The sequence below is a fragment of the Oratosquilla oratoria genome, chromosome 11 (assembly GCF_046742065.1).
Source record: "Oratosquilla oratoria isolate Oo_2021 chromosome 11, ASM4674206v1, whole genome shotgun sequence".
NCBI lineage: Eukaryota > Metazoa > Arthropoda > Malacostraca > Stomatopoda > Squillidae > Oratosquilla > Oratosquilla oratoria.
In genome coordinates, this window is record NC_134787.1 from 62191561 (window position 1) to 62218657 (window position 27097).

Genomic DNA, 27097 nt, shown 5'->3' on the forward strand with positions numbered 1-27097 from the left:
CGAAGTTCGGACTCCGGAGTTATCCAAGAATTTCGAGGATCACAAGTACCTGTGTTGTATTTATAGGGAAGGGGAAAGCTCGTGGTGTAGTGGGAAGGTGATGAAAAAGGAGAAGGGGTGGGATTACTGAGGGAAATGGAAGGAAATGAGGAAGGGGAGGACTTGGTCCAGGAGACCAGGCGACTTGTAAACAAACGAAGGACGGATGATTTTGGTAAAGAAGGGATTAGCAAAAATGTAAAGATTAGAAATATAGATAAGGGCAGCACAACGGAAGATGGAGATAATAATTTCCATGGATTTAATGAGGGGGGGGGGATACCAACCTCCCCCGATTAGCAAGCCTAGAGGAAAAACTTGAGAAAATGACCGAACAATGGGAGAGTAGATTCGGTCAACTTATACGGATTGCGCAGAGAGTTGAAAAATTGGAAGAATTAGAGAAGGTGAAAAAAAAAATCAACTAAAGAAATAGAAGAATTAAAAAGACAGTTAAAAGAAGTAAAAGGTGAGAATGAGGAATTAAAGAGGAATAATAAAGAGAATACAGAGTCCATAGGAAAAGAAGCACAAGGTTGGAAAAAATCCTAGAGAACAGCAAAATTACATTTAATGATATAGTAAAACAACAGATGAAAGAACAAACTGAAGACACAGTTATTAAAGTGATGCGACATAAGGAGAATATAGTAAGAGACTTAGCAGATAAAAAGAAATGTATAATTATATTAGGAATGGAAGAGAAGTATAATCTAAATAGAACCACAAGAATCAAAGAGGAAAAAGAAAAAGTAATCAGTTTATTAGAATTAGTTTAGGAAGATGAACCTGATATAGTGAAACAAATTGAAGAATATATACGCTCGGAAAATAGAGTAAAGATAAGACCAGACCAATTAAAGTTAAATTCAAGTCATAAACGACAGCAGAGAATATCTAGAGAAACTAGCAGACAGTGAACATTATAAAAAGGTATGGATAAAAAGAAATGAATAAAGAGGAAAGAAAGGATGAGAAGACAAAAAGACTAGAAGCTAAAGAAAAAAAAACGAGATAAGATCAGAGTCAGAAAAAGAGAAATTCTATTGGAGAGTAGTGAATATCAAAGTGAGGAAATGGGTCATAATAGAGAAAAACAAAAGGAAAACAGAAAATGCAATGGAAGTAGCAGAAAATTAAGAGTGTCTTACACAAATAAAGATGGATTATTAACAGGATTGAACAAACTGAATGATTATCTGAAGGAAAAAGAACAGGACATAATGGAATTGTAGAAACGAAATTAAAAGGTCCACTACCACCCAACAGTGTAGGACATGATGCATATAATTATTGGATTAGAAACAGAGAGACAAAACAAGGGGTTGGAGTTATGTTTCTGACTAAGAAGGATATAAACGTGAGGAGTGTCACATATGGAAAGAATACAGTAGAGATGATTATGGTCGAAGTGGAAGACAGAGATAAGAAGAGCAGAAAGTTTGTAATAGATTATGTGCCTCCAAAAACAGCCTCGTGGGAAGAGAGTGAACATAAAAGTATGTTAGAAGACACAAGGATAACATTAGATAAGATAATGAAAGATGGAGGAAAAATAGTTATGATGGGCGACTTTAATTGCAAAAAAGTCTGCTGGGAAGAGATGACAGTAAAGGGTGGAGACGACTCATGGGGAAATGTTCTACTTGAGATGATTATTGAACAATAACACAATGGATTCAAGAGAACACTAGGTATAGAAATGAAGAACCATCGAGACTGGAACTAATAATCACATCAGAACCTGAAATAGTGGAAAAGACTGAATATAAGACACCAATAAGTAAAAGTGACCACATATTGGTTGAACTGGAACTGAATGAGGAAGAATACATGAAAATAAATAAATTAAAAAAGGAAGATTGATGTATGAAATTTTTTTTTATCAATAAGAGAATTATTCAAAAAAGAAGACTGGGAAAGAATACACAAAGAAGATACAACAGTAGAAGAGAAATGGAATATTTTGACAAAAATTTATAAAAAAAAAAAAAAAAAAAAAGAGTGGAAAAGTATGTCCCAAGACAAAAGCAGGAAAAAGAATATGTAAAGTGATGGTACAACAAAAGTTGTGGGGAGTTAAAAGAAAAAGAGACAAAACTTGGACAAAATGGAAGACAAAAGACCTGAGAAATGGAAAATATATACTAGTTATAGAAATGAATATGTACAAGTGTGCAGAGAGGAAAAGAGAAAATATGAAAAAGATGTCATAGAAAAATGTAAAGATCAACCAAAACTATTTTACAGATATGTAAACAACAAACTGAAAAATAAACAAGAATTAGATAAACTACGTCAAGGAGGAGTTGAATACACAGAGGAAATAGAAATGGCAGAAATTATGAACAAGCATTTTAAATCGGTGTTTACAAGGGAGAACATACTACCTGGAGAAATCGAATGGGAAGAGAAAGTCCCCACTATGAAAGAAATAGAAGTAACAAAGAATGAAATAATGAAACACTTGAGTAACCTTGATGTTCAGAAAATCGCATGGACCAGATGAAATAGCAAACTGGATTTTGAAAGAATGCAGGAGTGAACTGGTAGACAAAATACATAGCATAATAAACAGTTCCTTGAAAGAAGGAAAAGTTCCAGAAGATTGGAAAAGAGCAAATATAGTACCTATATATAAAGGGGGAAATAAAGAAGACTCTACCAACTATAGACCAGTCTCTCTAACAAGTACAATAGCAAAAATTTGTGAAAGAATGATCAAAAGTAGATGGGTAAAATATTTAGAAAAAACAGCGTGCTAAATCCAAGGCAATTTGGATTCAGACAAGGACGATCATGCGTCACCAATATAATATGTTTCTATTCAAGGCTAATAGATATAATACAAGAAAGAGATGGGTGGGCCGATTGTGCATTTCTAGACCTAAAAAAAGCTTTTGACAAAGTGCCACATAAGAAGTTGCTTAATAAATTAGAAACTGAAGGAGGAATACAGGGCAAACTGCTTAAATGGATGGAAGACTTTTTGCAAGAAAGAAAAATGAGAGTAGTGATAAGAGACAAACTCTCAAAATGGGATGAAGTAATAAGTGGTGTTCCACAAGGAACAGTTTTGGCCCCAATAATGTTTGCTATATATATTAATGATATGGATGAAGAAATTGAAAGTTATATGAGCTTCTTTGCAGATGATGCAAAACTATATAAAAAAAAAGTGAACACGGAAGAAGATTGTGAATCACTACAGAGTGATCTAAATAAAGTATGGGAATGAAGTAGGAAGTGGGAGATGGAGTTCAATACTAAAAAGTGTTGTATAATTGAAGTTGGAAGAAGCAAAAACAGAATAACAGGATCATATAAATTGGGAGAAGGAATAAAAAAGTAGAAAATAAGAAGGACCTGGGAGTTATTGTTATGAATAATATGTCACCTGAAAAACATATAAATAAGATTTCTGGAGAAACTTATAATTTAATAAGAACAAGTGGCATTTACATACCTGGATGAAGAAATGGTGAAGAAAATACTAATCACTTTGATAAGACCAAGATTGGAATATGCAGCAATGATGTGGTCACCAAGTACAATATATATATATATATATATATATATATATATATATATATATATATATATATAAAATCTTGAAAGAATACAAAGAGCAATAACTAGTATATATTTTTCATTTTCAGTTTTTTTGTGTTTCTTCCATTTGGTCCAGGCTTTATCTCTTTTGTCTTTTAACTCCCTGCAACTTTTGTTGTACCAGCACTTTACATATTCTTTTTCTTGTTTTTGTCTTGGGACATACTTTTCCACTCCTTTTTTTTTATAATTTTTTTGTCAAAATATTGCATTTCTCTTCTACTGTTATTTCTTCTTTGTATATTCTTTCCCAGTTTTCTTTTTGAAAGAATTCTCTTATTTTATCAAAGTTTGTTTTTTCATACATCATTTTTCCTAATCTATACTGTTCATTTCTTTTCATGTACTTTTCCTCATTTAGTTCCAGTTCAACCAATATGTGGTCACTTTTACCTATTGGTGTCTTATATTCAATATTTTCCACAATTTTAGGTTCAGATGTGATTATTAGTTCCAGTCTCGATGGTTCTTCTTCATTTCTATACCTAATGTTCTCTTGTATCCATTGTGTCATTGTGTGGTCAATAATCATCTCGAGTAGAACATTTCCCCATGAGTCGTCTCCACCCTTTACTGTCATCTCTTCCCAGCAGACTTCTTTGCAATTAAAGTCGCCCATTACGGCTATTTTTCCTCCATCTTCCATTATCTTATTTAATGTTATCCTTGTGTCTTCTAACATACTTTTATGTTCACTCTCTTCCCACGAGGCTATTTTTGGAGGCACAAAATTTATTACAAACTTTCTGCTCTTCTTATCTCTGTCTTCCACTTCGATCATAATCATCTCTACTGTATTCTTTCCATATGTGACACTCCTCACGTTTATATCCTTCTTGGTCAGTAACATAACTCCACCCCCTTGCTTTGTCTCTCTGTTTCTAATCCAATAATTATATGCATCATGTCCTACACTGTTGGGTGGTAGTGGACCTTTTAATTTTGTCTCTACAATTTCCATTATGTCCGGTTCTTTTTCCTTCAGATAATCATTCAGTTCATTCAATCCTGTTATTAATCCATCTATATTTGTGTAAGACACTTAATTTTCTGCTACTTCCATTGTATTTTCTGTTTTCCTTTTGTTTTTCTCTATTATGTCCCATTTCCTCACTTTCATATTCACTGCTCTCCAATAGAATTTCTTTCTTTTTTTCTGACTGTTCTGTTCTCGTTTTTTTCCTCAGGTTCTTGTCTTATCATTTTTTCCTCCTCTCTTTCCTCTTTATTTATTTCTCTTTTTATCCATACCTTTTTATATTGTTCACTGTTTGCTAGTTTCCCTGTTTTTGCTAAGATATTCTCTGCTGTCGTTTGTGACCTGAATTTAATCATAATTTATCTGGTCTTATCTGTACTATATTAACCAAGCTATATATTTCTTCAATTTGTTTCCCGATTTTAGGTTCATCTTCCTGAACTAATTCTAGTAAACTGCTTACTTTTTCTTTTTCCTCTTTGATTTTTGTGGTTCTATTTAAATTATACTTCTCTTCCATTCCTAATATAATTATACACTTCTCTTTATCTGCTAAGTCTCTTAATATATTCTGCTTCTGTCTCATCACTCTAATAACTGTGTCTTCAGTTTGTTCTTTCATATGTTGTTTTACTATATCATTAAATGCAATTTTGCTTTTCTCTTGGATTTTTTTCCAACCCTGTGTTTTTTTTGCTATGGACTCTGTATTCTCTTTATTATTCCTCTTTAATTCCTCATTCTCATCTTTTACTTCCTTTAACTGTCTTTTTAATACTTCTATTTCTTTAGTTAGTTTTTTGTTCACCTTCTCTAATTCTTCCAATTTTTCAATTGTCTGCGTGATCTTTGTGATTTCACCGAACCTATCCTCCCAATGTTTGAAAATTTTCTCAAGTTTTTCTTGTTTGCTAATCGGGGAGGGTTGGCTTCCCCCCCCCACACACACACACATTAAACCCTTGGAAATTGTTATCTTCACTTTCCATTGTGCTGCTCTTATCTATATTTCTAATCTTTACATTTTTGTTAGTCCCTTCATCGTCACTAAATTGACGTTTGTTTATATGGCGTCTGCCTGCCTGGACCAAGTCCTCTCCTTCCTCATTTCCTTCCATTCCCCTCAGTAATCCCTCCCCTTCTCCTTTTTCATCACCTTCCCACTACACCACGAGCTTTCTCCTTCCCTGTAAATACAAAAAGGTACTTCCTTGACGTTGAGACCCACGAAAAATTCACTTTTTCTTCGGAGCTCCAATCTTCGCCGTCAATCCGACGAATGTGTGTACGTGTGTGTGTGTATGTGTGTGTGTATGTATCTGCCTGTATCTACTTATGTATATAGCTGATGGCCAGGGGTGGTTGCTGCAGCCACCACAAACACATCACACCCGCTACACTACATAGCAGAACACCCACACACACCAAGAAACATTAAAACTACACCCAAAGACCTTTATTACGCACAGATACTCTCTTCTCTTCCTCCACAACCACCAAATACCAGCCTCCGGAAACATATTCATAATCATATCACTCACCGCTCCATTAACACACTGAAAGACAACACACTGCTGCATGCCAGACCCCCTGATATCCACCCTTCTGAATCCTCTCTCCCACGAAAGGACAGAGTCCACTTGGCCAGACTGCGATGCGGTCACCACCCAGCACTTCTAAGCTACCAGAAGAGGCTGGACGACCGTGTTGTGAACAGCTGCCCAGGATGTAACACTTCACCCCATACCATACAACACATAATGGAAGACTGCATTATACACAATCATGCACGCAAACAACACAACATACACTCTATAAAGGATTTGTGGGAAAACCCAGTTTCGGCTGTGGCCTTCCTTGGGGAGACGGGACTGCTCGGACAGACAGTCTAGGGAACGACAACAACAACAACTTATGTATATATGCATGTATGACTATATATATAGGTGTAAAATAATGGTGGCGTTAGATGATGAATAGACGATGAATCCTCCTAAAATATGTCTCTCAACACCAATACAGTGCTGGAGTTGATATCTGTGGAGAAGAGATCTCTAATCTCTTTCTTGGCCTTCATGGTATGGACGTTGGGAATGTGTTCCACGGCTCTCCTAACTTGGCTGGTGCCTCACTGGATTTATTTCACACTTGCCGGGACTGCCCCTGGCCTCTTAATCTTTCTTCACTGGAGGTAAAGTAAAACTTTGACCCGTGTTTCTCCTGCATGATGCCATGCATGGGAGGACGGAGAGGGCGGGGTCGCCGAATTCATGAAGCGGCTTTGCTGTGAATGTGCTGTGTCTTGCGACACTGCTTCTGACCCAGGGCAGTGGACAGGATGCAGGGATGACCCGTCATCCGGGAGGTAGCAAGATAAGAGGGAGGGAGGAGGGTGGAGGGGAGTGGAATATAAAGGAAATATATTTACAGATCTTCAGAATCCTTCAAGAATTGTAAAGCCTTGATGATTACAAAACGTCACATACATTCCATACAGCTTTCCCCCTTGGATGTGACTAAGTATATTGTGTTTATGTAAATGTCACGGTCTCTCTTTCACCTATCTTTCCAATGAATGATTTTTTTCTCCAGGATTCTGCCCGAATCTCCACGCTGGCTCTTGGCTATGGAGAGGTACGATGAGTGTGCTGATATTATGCTTCAGGTACGTTTAAGGGTTAAAGACATCTGGGATCATTCTCCTGCTGTCCATGTCACCGATGCCATTTTGTGGGAATATTCCACAAATTTGTGGGAGAAATTTGCTCACATGGGATGTTGTGTTAGCAAATTATATGTTGGAATGAACTTATTTGTGTATATAATACTTCCTTTTGTGGGCAAATGTGGAAATCCAGATTTCCTCGTGGGAATTTTTTGGAGAAAATCTCACTCATTTGTGGGAACTGGCATATATCGTAGTGGCAACACTGTTCATGTATTCACAGATGTGTTGTAGTCACAAATTTAGACTACAACATATGATAATGTAATGAACAATGACATCAGTAATAAGTCATCATGCGAGTCAAACCTGGAGCTTTTAACATAAAACAAAAGTGAGTTTACGTAATAATTTTTTTTAAATGAACGTGCCAACCTAGGTTACTAGTTGTATCGAAAATATCGTCCTCAGATTGCAAAGACGAATGGCCGACCTGTGCCTTCGAAGAACGAGATTATCTTAAGATTGAAGAATATATGTGACAAAGAAGAGAAGAAGGGGACCATCACAGACTTAATTAGGTAAATATTTCTACGTGAGCTGCAGTCATCCTGAAACTATGGTTATTAATTATTAATTATAGTTATTAATTATTGTTTTTGATTATGAGAGGTCCTTGTCCTAATTCTTGTTTGATTGAAGACTAACAGAATAAATGGGAGCCTTTTACAAAACCACATACGTTATATTTTCACCTTTCTTTTCAGATATCGTAATTTACGCCTCAGCCTATTCATGGTAATGATACACGGGTAAGTTTATATACAGAGAGAAGGAAATTCAAGAAAATCAGGAGAGACGAAGGAATTTTCTGATGAAAAATAAAACATGGTCACATATTCACAAAATATATAACAATATGCATTTCAACTAACCTGACCAAGCCATACAATCTAATTGACGGGATTTTCTTCAGAGCCTGTGTCGACACCATGTATGCCTCTGTGGTCTTGAACGTCACCATCCTACCTGAGAACGAAGCCCTTAGCTTTGCCATTTTGGCGCTGTCTGAACTGCCTTCCAACCTAGTAGGCTGGTTGGCAGTGCACTACCTTGGACGCAAGGCAGCTATGCACATTGCCTTCTTCTCCTCGGCAATCTTTTCACTTGCCGCAGCTCTGAACACCGAGAGTAAGTTTTTTTTTTCCAAATTAATATAAACAATGGAAATAGAATTACATATTATATCGGCATTTGTTACTTTCATATGCATGTTATCTTAAGTTCAATCAAGTGAAAACCTTGTTTACAAACGTGTCCAAAACAAGTACACGCATGCACACATATTCGCAAATAGGCCTACACATTCAAACACATGGACACATAGGCATACATCTTCGTATACACACACACATACACATTCATGCATACACACGCACACACACAATGCATACATACACATATATTTTGAAACATTTCAAATTTCTCTTACAGACAAATGGGTGTTAATGGTTTTGGTCACATTCATCAAGTTCTTCGTCGCAAAGGCTGTTTATGTGCTCTTCCTATTCTGCAACGAACTCTTCCCGACGCCAGTGCGCTCAATTGTCTTCGGAATGGCCGTCGTGTCTGGCCTCACTACAATGTCGTCTGCACCCTACATCAATACGGTTAGACTAATTTTTCAATCTCTCTACATCTGTCTTTCTGTCTATCTACTTTTATCTCTCTCCCTCCCTTATTATTCCCTGTCTCGTGTATACAGCGGAATCTCAGTTTTCGTGATCAATTCGTTTAAAAAAGTCTGACGAAAACCGAATGTGCGATAACTGAAGCAATATTTCCCATAAGATATAATGTAATTCCAATCAATTCGTGCCAGACACCCAAAAATATTGACAATATATATTTTTGATAGAATAACTATAGTTTTACATACAGAAAACAAGAAATAAATATAAATGAGAAATGAAATGGATAAATGAATATTTGGCATCATTTTTATCTTTACTGAAGATCCTTAGCGTATGGAAGATGGTGAGGAGGGGAGAGGGAGGAGTGGTTATTGTTTGGAAGAGGAATCACCCGCCTTGATATCAAGGCCCACTGTGGGTGTACTTTCCTGTCATGGATTACCTCCGTTCTTTATCTTTTACTGCCACTGGAACCAACTTGAGGTCACAGCTTGAGGTCACAGCTGCCCAGGATGTAACACTTCACCCCATACCATGCAACACATAATGGAAGACTGCATTATACACAATCATGCACGCAAACAACACAACATACACTCTATAAAGGATTTGTGGGAAAACCCAGTTTCGGCAGTGGCATTCCTTGGGGAGACGGGACTGCTCGGACAGACAGTCTAGGGAACGACAACAACAACAACAACAACTTGAAGTCACTGGACCCTTGTTGCAGAAACATGTTCAGAGAGGTCTGTTTCTAGCGTTTTTACAAGATTTGCTTCAAAAGGAACGAGGCATTGTCATTGAACATGCTGGAGACATTTTGTTAGGGTGATATTTCTCCACAAAATTTTGCAGCTCACCCCATTTTGCATTTACGTATTTTATCACCGAAAAAGGCACATTCCCCTTTCTTCCTCGTTCTCTGAAGCAATTTCCACAACTGTTGTCTTTTCATATGTACGAGAACTGGAACGAATTTTCGAGAAAACAAGGGTTTGACTGTGTATATGGGGTATTTGGCTGCTTGTTATTGTCGTAAAGTAGCATGCAGTTGATACTTTAGGTTCTATATGGGGCGCCCCTACGGACCAGAGTCACACATCATTTTGTCTATGATAGAGGAAAAATCTTCATAGAGAAATGATGACACTTTTATACTACGACTGTCCCTCCGTTATGCTGTCCCCCAACCCCTTGCTGCTGTCCTGTACCATTTATCTGAGTATTCATTTTCTGCTGTGGGGGAATTCCCTGTGGTGGGGGAAAAGAATACTGCCACCAAGTATTTCCACTTGGATCGTAAGAGGCGAGAAGAAAGGGACGGGGAGTGGGACTAGGCATCCTTCTCCTTGTAGCCCCACAGGGGACACTCCTAAAGGAAAAAGTAAAGGCATAAGAGGGTCTGGGAGTTTTCGGAACAGCACCCTAAGGTTTGGGTCTTTTAATGTGCGTGGATGTGGTACAGATGAGAGTAAAAGGGAAGAGATAGGTAGTATGTTTGTGAGAAGAAAGATGGACGTGTTGGCTTGGAGTGAAACTAAGTTGAAAGGGAAGGGTGAGTGTAAGTTTGGGAATGTAAGTGGGAGGTTATCAGGAGTGAAGAGATGACGAGGGAGGGAAGGGGTGGCTATTCTAGTGAGTGAAGAGATAGGTAAACGTGTAGTGGAGTGGAAGGAGGTTTCCTCAAGGATAATGTGGATGAAGGTGAAACTGGGAAAGGAGATGTGGGTCTTTGTAAGTGCCTATGGGCCTGGCAGTGAGAAGAGTGTAGAAGAAAGGGAGGCCTTTTGGATAGATTTAAATGAGTGCATAGAGGATTTAGGGAGAAATGTCAATGTAATAGTACTGGGAGACCTTAATGCTAGGGTAGGAAATGGTCCAATTGATGGAGTGGTTGGGAAATATGGAGTTCCAGGAAAGAATCGTAGTGGAGAGTTGATGGCAGAAATGTGTCTAGACATAGAGTTGATGATAGCAAATACAGTGATTCGGAAGAAAGTCAAACATAAGTACACATGGGAGAGGGTGGTGGATGGAAGGGTTGTAGATAGAGCGTTGATGGATTATGTAGTGGTAAATAGGACTATGATAGGAAGAATTAAGGATGTACATGTGCTAAGGGAAGAGGGTGGGGGAATATCAGATCATTTTTTGGTGGAAGGTAAGTTGAGAGTGGAGGATAGATGGAGAAAGAGGAAAGGGACAAAAGGTAGGGAGGTGCTTAGAGTGAACTCTTTAAATGAAAAGGAAAAGGAGATGGAGTACAAGAAGAAGCTGAAGGAGGAGTGGGAGGGAGTGAAGGATAGAGTAGAGCTAGGTGTGGAGGAGGAATGGGGATGGTTCAAGGAGGGAGTCACAAAGTGTGCAAGGATGGTGTGTGGAACAAGAAGGACAGGAGGAAATAGAAGGAAGGGTAGTGAATGGTGGGATGAGGAAACAAAGAAGGTTGTAGAAGAGAAGAAGCGAGCTTTCACAGATTGGTTACAAAATAGGACGAGGGAGTCATATGAGAGGTACAAAGAAAAGAAAAGTAAAGCAAAAGGTAAAGGAGGCAAAGAGGAGAGCAGATGTGAAATGGGGTAAGAGTATGACAGAAAATTTTGAAAGTAATAAAAAGATGGTTTGGAAAGAAACTAAGAGAGGAAGAGGAGGCAAATCAAGTAGAGAAGAAAAGGTAAAAGGTGCAGATGGAGAGATGATAATGGAAGAGAAGGCAGTAAGGGGAAGATGGGCAGAATATTTTAGGGAGTTGCTAAATGTGAGGGAGGATAGGGAGGGAAAGATAGTTGCAGTGGGAAATGCTAAGAAAATGACCGTGATGAGGGAGGAAAATGGAGGAGAAATAAGGAAGGATGAAGTGAAGGCAGTTGTTAAGATGATGAAAGCAGGTAAGGCACCTGGTCTGGATGGATGCCATGCAGAATGTCTAAAAAGAGGAGATACAGTGATGGTGGACTGGCTGGTGAGGTTATTTAATGTTTGCTGGAGAGAGGGTAGAGTGCCGGAAGACTGGAGGAGTGCCTGTATAGTTCCACTTTACAAGGGAAAAGGGGACAAGTGTGAATGTAGTTTCAGAGGGATTAGCTTGTTAAATGTAGTTGGGAAGGCTTATGGGAGGATCTTGATTGAGAGGATTAGAAGAGGAACAGAGGGGGTAATTGGTGAGGAACAGTGTGGATTTAGGATGGGTAGAGGTTGTGTAGATCAGATCTTTGTGGTAAGACAAATATGTGAGAAAGCTATAGGAAAGGGGAAGGATGTTTTTTGGGCTTTTATGGATCTGGAAAAGGCTTACAATTGGGTAGACAGAAAGGCACTGTGGGAGGTTATGCAGATATATGGGATAAAAGGAAAGCTTTTAGGAGCTGTCAAGAGTTTTTATGAGAGTAGTAGAGCTTGTGTCAGGATTAGAAATGGAGAGAGTGAGTGGTTCGAGGTAAAGGTGGGACTTCGTCAAGGATGCGTTATGTCGCCCTGGCTGTTCAATACATACATACATATATCATATCATATCATATCATATCATATCATATCATATCATATATATATATATATATATATATATATATATATATATACATACACACATATATGAATTTTTTTATCATTGTTATCATTATTATTGTTACAATTACTATTAATCATTTCTTTGTTATTAGTATTGTCATCATATCTAATTGTTAAACTCTATCATTATTACATTAGCTACAATGTAATGTTCACACTCGTCACCAACTATGGTAACACGAGGAGGTAGTGAGGTCCACCCCATGTATAAAATGCCCACAGCCCCTTTGTAAACCCATTCCTTTGAAAAAGTGTACCTGCAAAACTAGTCAGGAATAAACTCAAGGCTAAGACTCCTGTGTTTCCTACTCCGCTTACATTCAACCTGTCAGAATGTCTCAATATATATATATATATATATATATATATATATATATATATATATATATATATATATATATATGTATATATATATATATATATATACATTAACCACAATGGACTTTAATTCTAAGCCATCAAAGGCCAGCATGCTGAAATTGAAATGTGGTTCTGCCCAGGACTCGAACCCAGCATCCTCATGACAAGTTCGTTGGTAAGTCACTGCCGCACTTGTCATGAGGATGCCGGGTTCAAGTCCTGGGCAGTACCACATTTCAATTTCAGCATGTTGGCCTTTGATGGCTTAGAATTAAAGTGCATTGTTGTTCTTAAAATGTACCTGTAATCACTGGGACCCATTCAGTGTTATATATATATATATACATATATATATATATATATACATACATATACATATATATATATATATATATATATGTATGTATACATATACATACATGTATTTATACATATATATATACATACATATACCAAGGCTTTTTCCCCCTTACAAGGGGGGTAGCCAAAAAAAAGGCATAAAATCATTCCCACCCATTCCATCCCTGAATACACTCCACACCCCTCCACCCTCCCTCTTATCTTAGCACCTCCTGAATGACGGGTCATCCCTGCACCTTGTCCACTGCCCTGGGTCAGAAGCAGTGTATATGTGTATATATTATATATATGTATATGTGTATATATATATTTACATATATGTATATATATATATATATTTACATATATATATCATGCATACATATACCAAGGCTTTTTCCCCTTACAACGGAGGTAGCCAAAAAGGAAAAGGCTACCCATTCCATCCCTGAATACACTCCACACCCCTCCACCCTCCCTCTTATCTTAGTACCTTCTGGATGACGGGTCATCCCTGCACCTTGTCCACTCCAAAGGAGTTTTACCCTTCTGCCCCCTAATATGTACATCATATTATGAAATAATTAAGTGAAGTATGTAGTTATATAAATATGATTAAGTTCTAGTAATACAAAAAAAAAAAAAAAAAAAAAAAAAAAATCATACCCATCTTTCCAGGCCGGATATGGAGCGGATTTCAAGTACTGGATCTTGCTGATGTTCTCCGTGGTGGGTTTTTTGGCCGCTATTCCTTTGCATGAGACCATAGGCCTTCCCCTCCCACAGACCTACGAGGAAGCAAACGACCTTGGCAAAAATCGACCTCTAACACGCTGGATTCACCATTGGAACTTCAAGCAATACACAGAAGTTGATACCAGTGAAGAAGGAGGTGAAAAGAATGAGAACGAAGAGCCCTCAATGAGACTAGATGAGATTAAAAAATGAAGATGTGTTATCATTTGCCATGCTAACTAAGGTTTAAAGTAGAAATGGTCTGGTTATTGCTATACAATAGTTTACAATGGAAAAAATACTTCATTGCATATCAGGAATCTGTAGATCATTACAATTAAATGATGAGAGTCAATCATTTAAATTAGCTGAATAAATATATATGTATATATATATATATATATATATATATATATATATATATATATACAGTATATACACACACACACACACACATTCGTCGTATGGAGGGCAAAGATTGGAGTTCCGAAGAAAAAGTTAAATTTTCGTGGATCTCAACATCAAGGAAGTACCTTATTGTATTTACAGGGAAGGGGAGAGCTCATGGTGTAGTGGGAAGGTGAGGAAAAAGGAGAAGGGGAGGGATTACTGAGGGAAATGGAAGGAAATGAGGAAGGGGAGGACTTGGTCCAGGAGGCCAGGCATCTTGTAAACAAGAGAAGGACCGATGATTTTGGAGAAGGGATTAACAAAAATGCAAAGATTAGAAATATAGATAAGAGCAGCACAATGGAAGGTGAGGATGATAATTTCCAGGGATTTAATGAGGGGGGGGATACCAACCTCCCCCAATTAGCAAGACTTGAGGAAAAACTTGAGAAAATGACCGAACATTGGGAGAGTAGGTTCGGTAAAATGGCAGAGATTGCGCAGAGAGTTGAAAAATTGGAAGAATTAGAGAAGGTGAACAAAAAACTAACTAAAGAAATAGAAGAATTAAAAAGTTAAAAGAAGTAAAAGATGAGAATGGGGAATTAAAAAACAAAGAGAATAGAGAGTCCATAGCAAAAGAAGCACAGGGTTGGAAAAAAAATCCAAGTGAAAAGTAAAGTTGCATTTACTGACATAATAAAACAGCAAATGAAAGAACAAACTGAAGACTCAGTTATTAAAGTGATGAGACAGAAGGAGAATATAGTAGGAGACTTAGCAGATAAAAAGAAATGTATAATTATATTAGGAATGGAAGAGAAGTATAATCTTAATAGAACCACAAGAATCAAAGAGGAAAAGGTAAGCAGTTTACTAGAATTAGTTCAGGAAGATGAACCTGAAATCATGAAACAAATTGAAGAGATGTTTAGACTCGGAAAATATAGTACAGATAAGACCAGACCAATTAAGATTAAATTCAGGTCACAAAAGACAGCAGAGAATATCTTAGCAAAAATAAGGAAACTAGCAAACAGTGAACAATATAAAAGGGTATGGATAAAAAGAGAAATGAATAAAGAGGAAAGAGAGGAAAAAATGAAAAGACAAGAAGCTAAGGAAAAAAATTGAGAACAGAACAGAGACAGAAAAAGAGAAATTCTATTGGAGAGTAGTGAATATCAAAGTGAGATGGGCCATACCAGAGAAAAACAAAAGGGAAACAGAAAATACAATGGAAGTAGCAGAAAATTAAGAGTGTCTTACAAATATAGATGGATTGATAACAGGATTGAATGAACTGAATGATTATCTGAAGGAAAAAGAACCGGACATAATGGGAATTGTAGAGACAAAATGAAAAGGTCCATTGCTACCCAACAGTGTAGGACATGATGCATATAATTATTGGATTAGAAACAGAGAGACAAAACAAGGGGGTGGAGTTATGTTCCTGACTAAGGATATAAATGTGAGGTGTGTCACATATGGAAAGAATACAGTAGAGATGATTATGATCAAAGTAGAAGACAGAGATAAGAAGAGCAGAAAGTTTGTAATAAATTTTGTGCCTCCAAAAACAGCCTCGTGGGAAGAGAGTGAACATAAAAGTATGTTAGAAAACACAAGGATAACATTTAATAAGATAAAGGAAGATGGAGGAAGAATAGTTATGATGGGTGACTTTAATTGCAAAGAAGTCTGCTGGGAAGAGATGACAGTAAAGGGTGGAGATGACTCATGAGGAAATGTTCTACTCGAGATGATTATTGACCATACAATGACACAATGGATACAAGAGAATACTAGGTATAGAAATGAAGAAGAACCATCGAGACTAGACCTAATAATCACATCTAAACCTAAAATATTGGAAAAGATTGAATATAAGACACCAATAATTAAAACTGACCACATATTGATTGAACTAGAACTAAACGAGGAAAAATACATGAAAAGAAATGAACAATATAGAAAAGGAAGAATGATGTATGAAAAAACAAATTTGGATAAAATAAGAGAATTCTTTCAAAAAGAAAACTGGGAAAGAACATACAAAGAAGAAACAACAGTGGAAGAGAAATGGAATATTTTGACAAAAATTCATAAAAAAAGGAGTGGAAAAATATGTCCCCCAAAAAAAAAAAAAAAAAAAAAATAATAATATGTAAAGTGCTGGTACAACAAAAGTTGTAGGGAGTTAAAAGACAGAAGCGATAAAGCCTGGACCAAATAGAAGAAAGACAAAAGACCTGAAAAATGGAAAATATATACTTGTTATAGAAATTAATATGTACAAGTGTGCAGAGAGGAAAAGAGAAAATATGAAAAAGATGTCATAGAAAAATGTAAAGATCAACCAAAACTATTCTACAGATTTGTATACAACAAACTGAAAAACAAACAAGATTTAGAGAAATTAAGACAAGGAGGAGTTGAAAACACAGAGGAAATAGAAATGGCAGAAATTATGAACAAGCATTTTAAATCAGTGTTTACAAGGGAGAACATACAACCTGGAGAGATTGAATGGAAAGAGAAAGTCCCCCCTATGAAAAAAATAGAAGTAATAAAGAATGAAATAATGAAACACTTGAGTAATCTTGATGTCAGAAAAGCGCATGGACCAGATGAAATAGCAAACTGGATTTTGAAAGAATGCAGGAATGAACTGGCAGACAAAATACAAAACATAATAAACAGTTCCTTGAAAGAAGGAAAAGTTCCAAAAGCAAATATAGTACCTATACATAAAGGGGGAAATAAAGAAGACCTTACCAACTATAGGCCAGTCTCTCTAACAAGTACAATAGCAAAATTTTATGAAAGAATTGTCAAAAGTAGATGGGTAAAGTATTTGGAAAAAACAACATGCTAAATCCAAGGCAATTTGGATTCAGACAAGGACGATCATGCGTCACCAATTTAATATGTTTCTATTCAAGGCTAATAGATATAATACAAGAAAGAGATGGATGGGCTGATTGTGCATTTCTAGACCTAAAAAAAGCTTTTGACAAAGTACCACATAGGAAGTTGCTTAAGAAATTAGAAACTGAAGGAGGAATAGAGGGCAAACTGCTTAAATGGATGGAAGACTTTTTGCAAGAAAGAAAAATGAGAGTAGTGATAAGAGACAAACACTCAAATTGGGATGAAGTAATAAGTGGTGTTCCACAAGGAACAGTTCTGGCCCCAATAATGTTTGCTATATATATTAATGATATGGATGAAGAAATTGAAAGTTATATGAGTTTCTTTGCAGATGATGCAAAACTATTCATGGAAGAAGATTGTGAGTCACTACAGAGTGATCTCAATAAAGTATGGGAATGGAGTAGGAAGTGGAAGATGGAGTTCAATACTAAAAAGTGTAGTATAATGGAATTTGGAAAAAGCAAAAAAAGAATAATAGGATCATATAAATTGGGAGAAGAAGGAATAAAAAAAGTTGAAAATGAGAAGGACCTGGGAGTCATTATTATGAATAATATGTCACCTGAGAAACATATAAACCAGATTTTTGGAGAAACTTATAATTTAATAAGAACAATCAAAGTGGCATTTACATACCTGGATGAAGAAATGGTGAAAATACTAATCACTTTGATAAGACCAAGATTGGAATATGCAGCAACGATGTGGTCACCAAATACAAAAAAAAATGTATAACAAAACTTGAAAGAATAAAAAGAGCAATTACAAAATTGGCACCAACATTCTCAAAACTATCATATGAAGAGAGACTAACAAAACTTGAGCTACAGACACTAGAGCAAGGAAGAGAGAGGAGATTTGATAACTATTTACAGAATCATGAAAGGCATAGAAATTATTGATAGAGAGGATCTAATGAAATGGGATGATAGAAATACAAGAGGACACGGAAAGAAAATCAAGAAAGACAGCTATAGAAGAGATCTGAAAAAGAACAGCTTTCCTCACAGAGTAATAGACATTTGGAACAAGTTAGATGAGAAAGTGGTGTGTGCAAAAACAATACATGAATTTAAAAATAGTTTAATAAAATGAGATATGAAGACGGGACACCATGAGCATAGCTCCCCTTCCTGTAAAATACAACTAGGTAAATATACATATATATATAATTTGTGACATTAAGAATATTGGGAAACATTGTAATAAAAAGATACGAAATAGACAGAGTTGGGTGCGTGGCCACTGAACAGGTAGAGCGGTACAGCCGGAAAGGTTGTGTGTTACCAAAAAAATCTGTTGTGAATTTCTGTCAAAGCATTACCAATTTTAATTTCCTTAGAGCGGTATGCAGTATATGTATACGCAGATTTTTTTGTCAATGCACTACCTGTCTGGCAGTAACACGTCCAGCTCTGGAAATAGAATCTGATTTTATTACCAACTAGTTTCCCTCACAATAGGCTAAGATACGAATCTTCAAATTGTTTGTGCTTCATTTCTAGCTTTTACATATTAGTTTGTTAGGTTAATTTAGATTACAGTATTTTCAACCTCTGCCTTTCAATGAAGTGTCAATAACATTCACAACATGTGCACAAGCACAAAACAGTAAATATTACCACCATTCATTGAGTACATGGTTGGCCAAATTGTCCATTCCTTCTTGGCTAAAGCTCTGCTTTTAAAGATTAAGGTCATTGATTTTCTTTTGGTTTGTATTCACTCTGAGAATATTTCAATTTAGTGTATCCGATTCACTTCAAACTCATGAAAGCTTAGATTAATACTCCTTAAATTCTCCAGTTTTTGAGAGAAAATATGGTTATTCTGGGAACCAGTGCTGCACAGAGATAGTGCCACCCATTAACCTTTTTACATATGACCTATGAGCTAAGAACCACTTAAACTTACTTTCTTGTTAAACTGGATAGCTGTTGACATTCTGACAATCTGTATAACTAATCACTCAAAATTGCAGAAGGCTTTTTTCCTTCATAGTTCAATGTGGAACTGAAGTTTCCAATATTCATCTGTTAGACCAGTATATCTGCACATTTTGAGGTTTCTTATATCTTCTTTAGTTGGGGTGGAATGCCAAAGATGTTAATAATTGGGATATGCATGCTCAGAAGTGTAAATGGCCTAACCCAGTGTGGCTTGAGACCTTTTGTCCATTAAACGATGCAAGTAGCCTGTCACTGTGGCGTTGTTGTCCATTTTTACTTTCATCACTATATAAACACATTAACAAGTGCAGTGTGAGAATGAAATATACAAAACAAGGATACTTTAGACTGTGTTGATAGCATGTGTCTAGTTCATTATTCCAAAAGAGGTATTAACAAAAATTCTAGATATTTCTTTATATGTTCCTTATTCAGTCTTAGCTTTTAGCATATACACCTCTTTATTACTTGCAGTATACATCTATTTTCATACTATTCTTTTCTTCTGGCTAACATCAAATGATTTAATTCTTTTTAAATGCTGAATAGTAGAATTAAAAAAAAACTATCTTGATCAAACTGGCTTAGTTAACCCTCAATTAATAATTGTGACAACATTGCCACATTCAAGGATCTTTCTCTAATTAACTCCAGGCCAATTCTTTATCTTGGAGAACCCTCTGGACACACTAAGGTGTTAAAATTACTGTCTGTTCCTGGAATGCTCATGGCTTCCTTACTCATGGATTCTTTTATGTAAAGTGTGTCTTGCTTGAACCTGTCTCTTCAACTTAAAAAATTCCATCCCCTTCTCTCTATAGCATTTCTCCTCTTCTGGAGGTATTATTCCAGTGGACATTTTTTGTTACACTTTTTGATATGTGGACTACGATGCAAGAGGTGCTGATAATCCTTGCAGGAACAAGGTTGAAATTAACATGAGATGGCCAGTGACATCACCTTCATTCTTACCATTCCTGAATTCCAGGATTCTTTTCTCAGAAAGCTCCTCTCATTTATACTCCTTTCCATCTCAAGACTAGCAAAACCTAACACACCTTCACATACTACATATATCTATACATTATTCACCTACCTGTACTGATTTGGGCAGTGTAATGTATCTATGACAAGAAGGCTGAGGTTAGCATCATACAAGAGACACTATTGACAAAGAAGCCACCAGTGTTGCTCCATGTGTTGAGATAACTGGAATAAGTAAGTCACTGATTGCCCATTGGTATAAATTTCAAATCCTCTTCTACACAACTCCATATAAGATATACATCGCATAAAACTTGTGCAGTCCATATTTCAGGGAATTTAGGGATATCTGTACAGACTATGTCACAGTATTTTTTTATGAATTGAGACTAATTCTACTCAAAAATGAATGTTGATCACTTTTGAATTCTCTTATCATTCCCTAAATCTCTCCTTTACCAGTTGTTATGACTCAGGCTGGAAAGATACTTATTAACCATAAAGGCATACTGAGTGCCCAAGCCCCAACAAAGTTAAAATGGGGATATAGATACACATCAGACTATTGGTATGCCGAAAGACAGAGGACAGTGTTAACCATTTAATATTTCAATATGAAATATAATCAAACAGACAACATAAATTAACAAAACAATAATAATATTAATCCTAACACAATAAGAATAAATGGGGAATGAGATATGTAGAAAATATAGAATGGGTAAGACTGAAACCTGGCATGTAGAGTCGTCGGTTGTCCAAGTAATGATTACTTCAATCCAGAGGGGGCGAAGCTGGCAGCTAGCTAGAGGCGAGTCTGTCGAGTCTTAGGAATGCCTAGCTTATATAGGGGAACTAGGCTGACGTCTTCACCAGTGATTGGCTGAGGACAGTTATTCAGGCCGAACTGCCGAACTACCGCTTGGCTGCAGAGCGACTGAAGTGAGGGTGGGGGAGAAGGCTGACTGCTTGTTTCTTCAAAATAAGATGACAGTGGTAGTAGGAAGGGTGTCATTCAGGTGAATGGGTACCTTGGTACCCAGATGGGGTATCGTGTCACCTCGCTAGGGGTAATATCATGACACAGTTCTGTTACTCCACCTCTTTCATCTACAAGAATAGAAGGAATTGTACTAAAGAGCTGAAAATCTGAATAAAGATTAGAACCATATACGGAAAAATTTCCATATTTCTTACTGTGGTCTGGAAAAAAGAGCTACAACAAAAACAGTACAAGGAAGCCAAAAAAAGAAAATAAACTGGAGGAAAAGAAAACTCAGAGTTGACGTGCATCTCATGTGTTTTAATGCCCCTTGTATCTTACAAAATCATACCCTCATCATTCACATCTCACTCCTTTTACTGTAGATATAACTAGTTACCCTAAACTTATGCTATTGCCTAATGCTGATGTAATACTTAATCTGCTACAATTCTATAACTGATCCAAAATTTACGCAATAAATAGTGGACGGATTTCTTGTTTTTTTTTTGTTTGTTTTTTTTCCACAAGTGCGCTAGTTATTACATATGGCAATTATCTAGTAACATTCATACAAAAGTAAGGTATTACAGCCTATATGATAAAACAGTGTCTTTTAAAGATAAACCTTGAATTACTCGGAATACCACAAACACATTTGAGTCACAAAGTGACTTGTAACCCAAAACCAGATCACTGTATGATGAAACATGACCAACAACACCTGGAATAGTATTGCTATCATTAGATCCTACCATGTGGCCAGTATTAACTTTGATATATATATATATATATGTATATATATATATATATATATATATATATATATATATATATCAAACTATATATATATATATATCTATTTATATATAAAAATATATCTCTCTCTCTCTCTCAGGATGTAGTGCAATACAGGTGTAATAGACTACCATAATATGCTTTGAGTTGTCTACAACTAAAATGATTGGCTAGCAGTGCCAATCATTTTACAGCAGATAGCTACTGGCAGTATCTTAAAGTGACCATGTGTGACAGATATCAAGTGAAAACTAGTGATGCTCTCAAGCACATATTTGCCAGTACAGACACTGTTCTACTTATGGTTACATTGTGGCATGGACTGTAATGATGTTGAATACTCTAGCGGCAAGGTAGACTTTCAGAACAATTTCTGTCATTCATGGTGGGTGGATACTCATTTCAATTTGCAGGATGAACGCATAATAAACTAAAAATAGAGTCTATGAATATGAGAATATCACCTATATGTAAAAGATTGTACCCATTATATAATTTTCTTTTAATATTGTATTCCACATCTTTTGTTTTTAACCCTTTGATGTCTATAAAGTTTTCTTCAGCTGAAGAAAATTGCTTGGTGTCAGCTAGAATAAATATAACTCAAATATAGACGTCAGAGGGTTTACTGAGACAGTTTTCAACACTGATATCTATAAATGTTTCTCTTGGCTGAAAAGAATCACCTAGCAGCAGCTGGCATAAATACAAGTCAAATTTTCATGCCAAAGGGTTAGGATTTTCTTCCAGACTATGACTACTAACTGGAATGAGTATTTCTTATGAATTATCATCATATAAACAGAAGTTAATTGGAAAATTACAATTGAAAATAACAGATTCTTTAATACACAAAACATTCTTGTATAAGTGCGCCATGATTTATGTAGAAATATATACATAGTACATATATGTATATAAATGTGTTTGTGTGTGTGTGCCCACAAGTATGCATGTGTGTGTATGTGTGTGTGTGTGCCCACAAGTGTGCATGTGTGTGTGTGTGTTTCACTATGGTCTTGGATCATGTGTTGGACTTGTGATCGACAGCTATTTCCCTCCTGAAAGAGAGCACATAGCTTTTATATGACTGATGTATGTAGGTGTGTGTGCATGTGTGTGTTACTCACAATGGTCTAGAATCATGTGTTGGACTCATGATTGACAGCTATTTCCCTCCCAGAAAAGAGCTCAGCGCTCATATATGACCAATCTATGGGTAACGCTGTGACCTTGCACATACACACACACATATGCCCAACTCCCCACCCATGAAAGTTCGAGTAATGACATGTAGCACAGCAATACTAAAATTATTTCAGCCCTGGGCAGGATTTGAACCCCGACTGCCATAGTGGTGGTGTGTGTGTGTTTGTGTCAGTGTTAGCAAATGACTACAGTAGGTCTCCCACCCACCGATTCACCCAATCTCTCGAGGTATCTAGGGAGGGTTGCAGCGACACACGCAGCATGAGGGGAACAGGAACCAGTCCATAAAGATGCCGCGACAGTCGTCCTCAGGGTCATAGGCCAGGAGCCTGTGGTACTTGTACTTCTGCTCACAGGAACATTCTCCCCCACACCGCTTTGTCGACTGTTTCCTGCTGGTGACACAAGGCAACACAAAACAAGGGTTAGCTGGCTCATACACAAAAATTACAAAGTATTAGGCTTTTTTAGTGTCTGCAATAGACTCACTGACTATAAGAACAGGTCTAACAGACATAATGGTGAGTCATGGTATAAATCAGACTGTGAAATAAAAGGACCTCTCAATTCTATGTGCATATTTCCCCCCATGGGAGAAACAAAAATGTCATTTCATATCTCCAACACATATCTAACTTTTTCAGCTACACACTGTGGTCTTGGAGTGCTTAATCACCATACATCCAAATCTGAAGTATATATTTTCATACAAGAATAAAAAAATCTTATATATCATATATTAAAGATAACATTAAAAATAAATAGCAAAATTAGATGTCTAATAGTAGGATTGGGAAGGCAGTTTTTGGTTTAAGTCACCTATTCTTTTTTTCTCAGTCCTATGCTCATGTGAACATAAAAACATATGAATGGAAGAGACTGCAAGAGACTATAAGGCCTACACTAGGCAGTTCCATACCCCTTACTACCTGTCATCCCTACCCAGAGTCATCTCATCTTCTCTTAAAACAACCAATAGTTTCAGCACTCACTACATGGTTACCAAGTCTATTCCATTTGTTAACCACTGTTGGTAAACCAGATCTTGCCTATTTCATTTCTAAATTTGCCCAATTTACCCCCATTACTACATCTGTCCTGATGTCTTGATATGATGACTTTGCTTGCATCACCCTTGTTGAAACCCTTGACCCATTTGAATACCTCTGTTAGATCTTCCTTTTTCTACGATCTTCCAGAGATTGCTTAAGTTCACAAAAGTGGTACACACTAAACTCTGGCCAACCTAACATGGATGTATTCTCTTTTCCTAATAATGCTGAAGAGGTAGTTCTCAGTTTCTGGGTTTTTATTAAATTCCAGATTTTAACCGCTTTCATTTTTCATATCAATGTTTGTCTTCCGACAAGTGAACATTCTGTAGTTTGACTATTTTTTCAAAATGACAAAAGAAACTGAAGAAGGGAATCTAAACCAACTTACATTAAGTCCCTGTTCACACTAGCAGTTTAAACCATGTAGAAACTGCAGTAGCACTGCACAGTCAAGGAAAAACTGTGTGGTTGTGTGTGAACACCTCCATTGACTTACATTGTAATTGAACCGCTAGTGTGAACAGGGCCTCAGAGTTGGATTACCAAGTGGTACATCTGCCATGATTTGACCATAAATTAGACTTTTGTAAGAAAAAACAATAGCTTATCGAAATCACAAAAAAAGTTAGAACGTCCTTTGAAGTCCTTATGTCCAAATACCTAATGATCACAGAAGAACAACTGACTCCTATTTTAATGCTTTACCTACAATAAATGTAGATTCCAAGCCATGAAATACTGTGTAATTATTGGGTAACTATTCATAAGCAATATACACCCTAATAATTTTTTTGATGATATTGAGAAATTTGTTTATTCTTACAAGTCTAATTTTCAGTGTAATGGTTGGAATACACCATGGCTAAGTGTACCATTTTATCATCTAACTATACAATGTAGATGCCTCATTCTAATATGAGATATATCTAAAAAATACTTTATTTAATTTTCGCCTCTACTATTCCTTACAGTCATCCACCATTGTGATTTGGCCATGTGGGCATTTTTTCGATTTTAACCTCTTTGCTCTTGACATATATAATCTTGTTCATTATTGCAAATGACCAATAAACAGTACTGATCAGACTACTTGAATGAAAGATAGGTTGAATTAGAGACTCATTAGAGACTCAGAGTTCTGTGACAAATGATTTCCTATAAAAAAGAGTTTGTGGTGACTTAATCTTGCTCCAGCCGCACCTTCCTATCCCTCAGAACCATTCATTTCATTCAGAGGACATGAGAACATAACATAAGAATGAAGGAGACTTCAAGAAACCATAATACCTATACTAAGCAGTTCCATGTCCCTCACCATCTATCATCCCCATCCATAAAGTTATCTAACCTTCTCTTATAACAACCAATGGTTTCAGCATTCACTGTGTGGTTACTAAGTCTGTTCCATTCATTAACTACTCTATTGGTACACCAGTTCTTGGTGCTATAATGCCAACCAAAGGTCTCCCATGAGCAATGGAAGATTCCAACCATAGCCACAGCTCCTAGCAGAATGATAAGAATAATACTGTGCAGCATCATTCATGATATATATTTTTGTATAATGGTATTTCATTTATTGTTTTATTTCATATTTTTGTATACTGATATTTTGACATTATCTGCATGTGATGTATTGGTATTTTTGTGTAATAATATTTGCACAAAAATGCCAATACATTTTTATAAGTAATATCAAAATATCAACATACAAAAATATGAAAGAAAACTATTTACAGAATATCATTATACAAAAATATGAAACATGAATGATGATACAATACTACTGCACCACAAACTTAATATGCTTCTACTCAAGACTAATAGACATAATGCAAGAAAGAAATGGATGGGCTGATTGTGCCTTCCTAGACTTGCAAAAAGCTTTTGACAAAGTACCACACAGAAAATTATATAAAAAAACTGGAACATACAGGAGGAATACAAGGGAACCTACTAAAATGGATGGAGGACTTCCTGACTGGTAGAAAGATGAGAGTAGTGCTCAGAGAAAAATATTCAGATTGGAAAGAGGTGATCAGTAGAGTACTGCAAGGATCTGTATTGGCACCAATAATGTTTGCTATTTATGTGAATGGCATGGACGAGGATGTGAAATGTTACACAAGCTTCTTTGCAGACGACGCCAAACTGTTAAGGAAAGTAGAAACTGATAAGGACTGTGAAGCAATGCAGGAAGACCTGAATGAGGTATGGAACTGGAGTCAGAAATGGGAAGTGGACTTTAATACTAAGAAGTGTAGAATAATGGAGTTTGGAAAAAGCAAAAACAGAATATCAGGAAAATATACAATTGGAACCAAGAAGGTAAAGAAGGCAGGATCTGAAAAAGATTTGGGGGTAATTATCACAAACGACTTGTCTTATGATAAACAGATTAACAAAATTGTCAGGGAGGCTTACAACTTGCTAAGATCAATAAAAGTGGCATTTGCATACTTGGATGAAGACATGATAAAAAAAATATTGGTTACATTGATAAGGCTTAGACTAGAGTATGCGGCGACATTGTGGTCATCCAGTACCAAAAAGAATATAAAGAAAATAGAGAGAATCCAGAGAGCAGCAACAAAAATGGCACCTGCACTTGCAAACCTATCATATGAGGAGAGATTGGCTAAACTGGAGTTACCGACGCTGGAGCAAAGAAGAGAGGTGACCTACTGACCATCTACAGAATCATGAAAGGCACAGAGATACTCGATAGATAGGACTTACTAAACTGGGACAAGAGAAACACAAGAGGACATGGAAAGAAAATAAAAAAACATAGCTACAG

The 27097-nt window shown here is 36.5% G+C and overlaps 2 protein-coding genes across 8 annotated transcripts in view; one reads left to right on the plus strand and one right to left on the minus strand.

The window, feature by feature from the left end:
• Positions 1-21863, plus strand: part of LOC143029858 (organic cation transporter 1-like) — a 35970-nt gene extending 14107 nt beyond the window's left edge. For all 5 annotated transcript variants that reach the window (XM_076192971.1, XM_076192974.1, XM_076192972.1 and 2 more), the window contains exons 7-13: positions 6653-6821; positions 7223-7295; positions 7767-7876; positions 8063-8107; positions 8272-8486; positions 8790-8965; positions 13934-21863. In XM_076192971.1, coding sequence (XP_076049086.1) covers positions 6653-6821; positions 7223-7295; positions 7767-7876; positions 8063-8107; positions 8272-8486; positions 8790-8965; positions 13934-14203 — 1058 coding nt within the window. In that variant the 3' untranslated portion in view covers positions 14204-21863. The remainder of the gene's footprint in view (positions 1-6652; positions 6822-7222; positions 7296-7766; positions 7877-8062; positions 8108-8271; positions 8487-8789; positions 8966-13933) is intronic.
• A 230-nt stretch (positions 21864-22093) lies between these two features.
• LOC143029861 (protein spaetzle 3-like) overlaps positions 22094-27097 on the minus strand; it is a 135541-nt gene continuing 130537 nt past the window's right edge. For 2 of the 3 annotated variants that reach the window (XM_076192977.1, XM_076192979.1), the window contains exon 6: positions 22095-23637. In XM_076192977.1, coding sequence (XP_076049092.1) covers positions 23475-23637 — 163 coding nt within the window. In that variant the 3' untranslated portion in view covers positions 22095-23474. Of the gene's footprint in view, positions 23638-27097 lie in introns of all 3 variants that reach the window. The other variant, XM_076192978.1, reaches the window with a different exon arrangement.